The 7,119-nt window shown below is 45.1% G+C and overlaps 1 protein-coding gene across 4 annotated transcripts in view; it reads left to right on the forward strand.

Annotated features, from left to right (window-relative positions):
* Window positions 1-7,119, forward strand: part of PLG (plasminogen) — a 63,540-nt gene that overhangs the window by 6,069 nt on the left and 50,352 nt on the right. For all 4 annotated transcript variants that reach the window (XM_019527496.1, XM_019527497.1, XM_019527498.1 and 1 more), the window contains exon 2: window positions 6,026-6,161. In XM_019527496.1, coding sequence (XP_019383041.1) covers window positions 6,026-6,161 — 136 coding nt within the window. The remainder of the gene's footprint in view (window positions 1-6,025; window positions 6,162-7,119) is intronic.

The following is a 7,119-nucleotide window of genomic DNA, read 5'->3' on the forward strand; positions in this document are numbered from 1 at the left end:
CTCAGGTCCCTTCCGACCCTAGAAACTATGAAACTAGGATATGCATTGTTTAGAGCAGTCTGGGTCACAAATTAGCCCTTTACCTTCCCTGAATGCCACTCTGACCCCCTTCTCCTGCCTTATCTGCTGCTCTGATTTTTGCTCCCTTCCCTGTCTATCTTGTGATGCCTGACCCTTCCCCATTCTGCCACGTTCCACACAGAGAGGCTGCCTTTATCACCTCTGGTACCTCTGCTACAGGTTGGCTATCCTGGGTTTATATTACACTCCTATTTGTTATAAACCCAAAAGTGGCCCAAGAAATTTAAACAAGCCAGTCACATATATGTATGTCACTTGTAAATTCTAGGGACATACATACCCATGGCTGTATAATTCAGCAACTGGGTGCTAGGGAAGAGAACCTCATAGCTTGTTCATTATGTAAGCTATCTATGGTATTTACTAGCCACATCATTGTAGTATTTGAAGTGCCTCACAAGCTTTCATGTATTTACCTCTCCCCAACCCCTCCCTCACCCACAACATTGCATTGAGGTAGGGGAATGGTGTCCCCACCACAATGTGTACAGAAGACACATAGGGCATAGAAAGGATGAGGGCCAGATCCCAAAAGGACTTGGCAGAATTTATATGCCTTAATTTAAATCTGCAAACCTGAAAACCCCTGTTCAACTGCTGCTCTAACCTTGGAGATGCTTTAACTGTTACCTAGCATCACCTCAGTTTTGATAAGGCTGAGGAGTTCGGCATCTAGTTGATGTTGGCATTTGATTGGAATCCAGAAATCAGGAGTTCTTCCACCTAACTTCTCAAAGGGGCCTAATCCATTAAGCACACCTACAAGGCCAGGTTTCCTATGAAATTCAGTGCTGGCAACTTCTTTCTTTCAAACATTGCCAAAGGAGATAGCAGCAATGCCCCCCCCCCACCATCAAATCTCTGCAAGCTTGGTGGCAGTGACCATGATTTGATTACTTTCTCTGTCTAATGCAGGGTGGGCAAATCCCTCAGTAAAACAGAAATCCATAACTTTGGAAAGGCTGGCTTTCACAAACTCAGGAGACTGGTCAGTCAGACACTAAGGGACCATGGCCCCCTGGGAAGGGGAGTCCATGAGGAATGGTTGTTCCTAAAGAACTCAATCCTCAAAGCACAAGGGAAGTTCATCCTGTCCCACAGGAAATGCAGAGGGCAGGGAAGCTCCCTTAGCTCCGCCAGGAACTTCTGGGTCTCCTGAAACTTAAAAAAGAAGCCTACACCAGATGTAAAACTGGAATCATCACCAAGGAGGACTACTCAGCGCTAGCCCGTACCTGTAGGGAGCGGTCCAGAAAAGCCAAAGCAGTAACTGAACGCGGGCTACCCATCAGAAACAAGGATAACAAAAAGTCATTCTTCAGATATGTGGGAAGTTGGAGAAAGTACAAAAGCAACATTGCCTCCCTGAGAGATCAAATGGGGCCACTGACATTTGACACCCAAGAAAAGGCAAATCTACTAAATGATTACTTTGCATCAGTTTTCCATCCACCCAAGGAGGTCATGCTGTCAGACAGGCCACAAAACACCCATGGCTCGGGAGACAGGCCCACAATTGACATAGATCAAGTGAGAGAACACCTCAAGCGGCTTGACACCCATAACTCCACATCCCAGATGGATTGCACCCGAGAGTCTTAAAAGAGCTGGTGGACATCATAGCATGCCCTATAGCCAAGATATTTGAAAGCTCATGGCACTTGGGTGATGCACCGGAAGACCGGAAAAGAGCCAACATGCTCCCAATCTTCAAGAAAGGGAGGGAGGAAGATCTAGGGAATTACAGACCTATCAGTCTGCCATCCATCCCTGGAAAGATTTTGGAGAAAATTAGCAAGGGATCCATCTGCAACAGGCTAACGGAAAGCAACCTACTGAATGCCAACCAACATGTTTTTATTACTGGAATGTCTTGCCTGACCAACCTCATCTCCTTCTATGATCAGGTGACACATTGCCTGGACAAGGGAGACAAAGTTGATGTCATTTATCTGGATTTGAAGAAGGCCTTTGACTTGGTCTCCCATGATGTTCTCATGACTGAGCTGGAGAAATGTGGCATCAACCATCTACAGGCCAATGGCTGGGCAGCTGGTTCCAGGGTCGGACCCAAAGGGTACCAATTGATGGGAACAAATCAATGTGGTGCAAGGTTACCAGTAGAATCGCCCAGGGCTCAGTGCTCAGGCTGGTACTCTTCAATATCTTCATTAATGATCTTGATCAGATGAGGACTGGCAAAGTTCACGGATGACACTAAACTATGGGGGAAGGCGGTCATGCTGGAGGACAGGCTGGGGATATAGGCTGACCTGGACACACTTGCAAAGTGAGCAGACCAAAACTTGATGGCATTCAATGTAGAGAAATGCAGGGTACTTCACCTTGGGAGAAAAAAACAGCATCAAACTTATAGGCTCAGCGGTGCTACACTTACTAGCACCATGACTAAAAGAGACTTGGGGGTCTTGATTGACCACAAGATGAACATGAGCCCCCAATGCAATGCTGTGGCCAGCACAGCAAACCAAATTCTGGCATGTATCCACCAATGCATCTCAAGCAAAACCAGAGACGTCATCCTCTCATTTTACTTGGCCTTAGTGAGGCTACAGCTGGAGTACTGCATCCAGTTTTGGGTCCCCCCACTTCAGAAGGGATGTGGATAGGCTCGAGAGAGTCCAGAGGACAGCAACCTGTATGATCAAAGGCCAAGAGTGCAAGCCTTATGAGGAAAGGCTGAAGGACATGGAACTCTTCAGCTTGGTGAAGAGAAGGCTCAGACGGGACTTGGTGGCTGCCTATAAGTATATAAGGGGTGCACCAGGATCTGGGAGAACACTTGTTCACCAGGGCTCCCCAAGGGATAACTAGGTCTAATGGCCACGAACTTCTAGAAGGCTGATTCAGACTCTATATAAGGAAAAACTTCTTTACAGTTCAAGTGTCCAAGGTCTGGAACAGACTCCCCCCAGAGGTGGTGCAAGGTGTTTGGATGTTTATCTTGCTGAGATCATTAGATCCACACAGACTTATTGCCTCTGGCAGCGCGGTTGGACTCAATGATCTCACAAGGCCCCTTCCAGTCCCTAATGTCTACAAAATTTATGAAACTGACATCTCTCAGCTCCCAAGGAAGTGCATGTCCTGATCATTAGGCTACTGGAGAAGGAGGGGGAAGGCAGATACTTCCTCCCCACATCTCCATTTGCAACTGTGCCACTATGCAGAAACAGTTTCAAGTTTTGGTGGGCAAGAGAAAGAAAGAGAGATGGCGAGATGGTGCAAGAAGGAAGTGGTGATAAGGCTACTCACCTGAAAGGGGAGTGATCTGGCTTCTGGTCCCTGCTTCAAACACTGTTTCTGTATTTTACCCAATGACTTTTTAATATTTAATGAGCTTAGGCAGTATGCTGCTCAGCCTCATGGTTGTTTTGGATCCTACTGTAAAGATCCCCATGTATGAGCAAAGAGGTCAGGGGTTGGTAACATATGGCCTATGATCCAGATCCAGACTTGGAGCCATTGGATCTGGCCTGTATAACTTTTTCCCTTGCTGTGTGGCTGGAAGAAGTGGCAGCAGCCTGATTAGAAGCTTTGTCTTGCCTTGGACCTGGATTACCACTACAGACCTTGCTGACTGCTGGCCTAAGTGCCTAACCTGGGTTCTGGTGGTCTTAGAAGTAAGACTCAGAAGCACATACCCTACATTTTAGGTTGAGGAAGTGCTAAATTGGTAAAAAATTGTAAAAACTATGGTGCAGGAGGCTTATGAATGATGTTCTTAGCAGCCCAAAGCGAGTAAGAAGAAAACATTAGAACAAAATTATCTACTATCTCTTCTCCTTCAGACTCTATTTTCTCCAAAGGACTGTGTGATTTACATGACTTGGTTATTTCCTACTCCTTTTCTCTCCTTTGTTACATCACAGTTGTGTCATTTTTTAATGATTGTGAATAAATCTATGCTGTATTAGTCTCTCTCATGCATGTCTTCAATTTAATTATATCTACTGTAGTCACTAAGAAGTAAGTCCCATCAGTTGCTGTATGTGGAATAACTCTAATTTTCAACCCTGTACAGAGACTAATCTTAAGATGTGAATGATTTTAAGTGCTGTATAGGTCTTGTGCTGACTTCCGGGGAAGAAATTTCATATAAATTGGACAAATCTTAGTATGAAATCTTTGGCAATAATATCCTTATTTGAATCACATAAGTAGTCCACTCCCTAACCCTACTGTTAAAAACAGCAAAGAAACCATGAAAAGGCATTCTGCATTTGTATAAATAGCAGATGAAAACCAATTAGGTGGCAAATTCCTTAACAAGAGAGACTGTGAATGAACAATTGGAAGCTAATTGGCTCATAAAGATGTAAAACATTGTAGCATGTTTATCCAACACCTTTTCATGCATCTGTAGCTTTGAGATGACAAAATTAATTTATTTACCAAGAGGCAAATATTTCTTAGTGTGACCTCTTTTACTGGACCAACTGCACAGCTGAGACAGAGATAGACAAACTAACAAATGCAATACTTTCATCATCAGGTCTGAACCTGATGTTGAAGTCACAATCTTACGTTACAACTGAAAACACATGTTGGCAGCTTGATTATAAAAGCTGCTCAAGCCTAGAGCTATTATAACAACAATAAATATGGTATTGTAAGTGACCATGCTGAAAGCCCAAAGGTTGCAGCTGTCTTGTAAAACAATTGAAGATAAGGGACCAAGATGTGGCCAATAAAACCAAACTGCCAATATATTCCAGGTGGATAGCTATAAGGGCTGTGTGAAACTTCAGGTGCTGATTCAATTCGGAGGAGATTTGGCCCAATTCAGCAGCTGAGTCTTTGAATGAGAACTGAATTGGAGACCATTTAAAAGGTCCAAATTGATTCCAAGCCTCCAAATCAATTTATAAAAGATTTGGAGAAAGATTTGGAGATTTGGTGTTATGGACAGTCCCCACTCACCGGCACAGGGAGCTGGACCCAGGCTCTGTGCAGGTAAGTAGGGGGCAAGGGAGAAGGGACCCCCACCAGGCCCCACCCCCTGCCTGGTCCCCCAGCCCTCCTGAGTGCCCCACTGACCCCCACCCTCTCCCAGCCCCATCAGTGGCTTCCCTGCCCAGACCCAGCTTCCCAACTCTTTAAAAAAACCCAAAAAAACCCATACTCACCGGCTCCTGCCAGGTGAAGGTGGGGGTGATCCCTGCTGCCCCGCACTGCCCTGCGCTGCATGGGGGGGGCTCTACCATGAGCCCCCATCCTCTGCCCACTCTCCCAGCCCTGTCAATGGCTGCCCAGCCTGGCCCCAGTGTCCCGGCACTTAAAAAAAGCCCCCAAAACAGCCCCACCCTTACCAGCTGGGGCTGGGCAGGGCAGCCATTGAAGGGGCTGAGGGGGTGGGCAGAGGATGTGTTTGATTCAGAGATTCAGCCAATTTGGTGGTGGCCAGATTGATTTAGGACAGTGATTCAAATCACCAAATTGAATCACTGTCCCCCAATTGGCCGAATCCAAAGCGAATACTAGCCACTTTGCACAGGCCCAATAGTTATGGGTCTGTGTCAGCAATTGAATAATACCACTTCCCCCTTCAGTTTCTCTAAAATATGGGTATAAAAAATATTATAATTCAAATGTCACTTTTTGCACACCTTTGAATCCCTTTCTGTGCTCAAATACTCTATGCATCTATTTCAAGTGGTTGTACTTGTCTTTAAAGTGCTACACTACTCTGCTCCAGATTACATCCTCTGCATGTTCTATAATCCTTCTCACCTCCTCCAGTGATGCCAACTATTACCATGTGAGCACAATTGAAGTTATTCCAAGTTTGTCACCATTAATCCTGATTGCGACTAATGAAAGTGACTTCACTTGTCAACAGCATATACAAATGGGATTTAAATCAACACACAGTTTATTATGGAATCTTCATTGTTAATCTCCTCTCTTTTTCTTCTTTTAGTGCAAGGAAGTTTACTAGACAACTATGTAAGAACAGAAGGTGCTTGGATACTTAGTCACAATAAACATATTTATAAAACAAGCAATCCAGAAGAATGTGCAGAAAAATGTGAAGCTGAAACAAAATTTACCTGCAGGTAATTTCTGTGTATATCCCTTTGTGCTTAAGAATATTGAATTTTATTCATTGGTAAAGTTCCTTACCGTTTCTTCAGGACTAAGTGTATGCTGAGATTTTGAAAGAAAAGGAAAACTTATTTAGAACAACAATACATGGATGATGTAAATAAAGTGATGATATGGAAAGGAAGATCAAAAAATTATGTTTTTCATTTTTTTCATTTGCATCAGAAAGAATCTTGCTATTTTTATGCACAGCCCCCTTTACCATTTTAAAGTCACCTGTTTCCTCCTGGGACATCTTCACATCCAGTATAATCCCTCAGTTTCTAGAGTGGCATGGGCAGGACTTGATCCTGCAGAATTTTAGCCATTGGAGTAAGATTAAGCCCTGATGCCTTTGGGTCCTTGATCCACAGATGCATCTCAAGTAGGGCCAAGGAGGTGATCCTCCCCCTCTACACGACACTGGTCAGGCCACAGCTGGAGTACTGCGTCCAATTCTGTGCACCGCACTTCAGGAGGGATGTGGACAACATTGAGAGGGTCCAGAGGAGGGCCACCCGCATGATCTGGGGACAACAGGGAAGACCCTACAATGAGAGACTGTGGGACCCGAACCTGTTCAGCCTTCACAAGTGAAGGCTGAGGGGGGACCTGGTGACTGTCTATAAACTCACTAGGGGGGACCAGAAGGGTTTGGGAGAGACCTTGTTTCCCCTAGCGCCCCTGGCATAACAAGGAATAACGGCCACAAGTTGTTGGAGAGGAGGTTTAGATTAGACATCCGTAAGAACTACTTCACGGTTAGGGCGGCTAGGATCTGGAATCAACTTCCAAGGGAAGTGGTGCTGGCTCCTACCCTGGGGGTCTTTAAGAGAAGGCTTGATGCCTACCTGGCTGGAGTCATTTGAGCCCAGTTTTTTTCTCCTGCCCAGGCAGGGGGTTGGACTTGAAGATCTACAAGGTCCCTTC

This window comes from Gavialis gangeticus, unplaced genomic scaffold, assembly GCF_001723915.1.
Source record: "Gavialis gangeticus isolate Ggan-Ray unplaced genomic scaffold, GavGan_comp1, whole genome shotgun sequence".
NCBI classification, from domain to species: domain Eukaryota; kingdom Metazoa; phylum Chordata; order Crocodylia; family Gavialidae; genus Gavialis; species Gavialis gangeticus.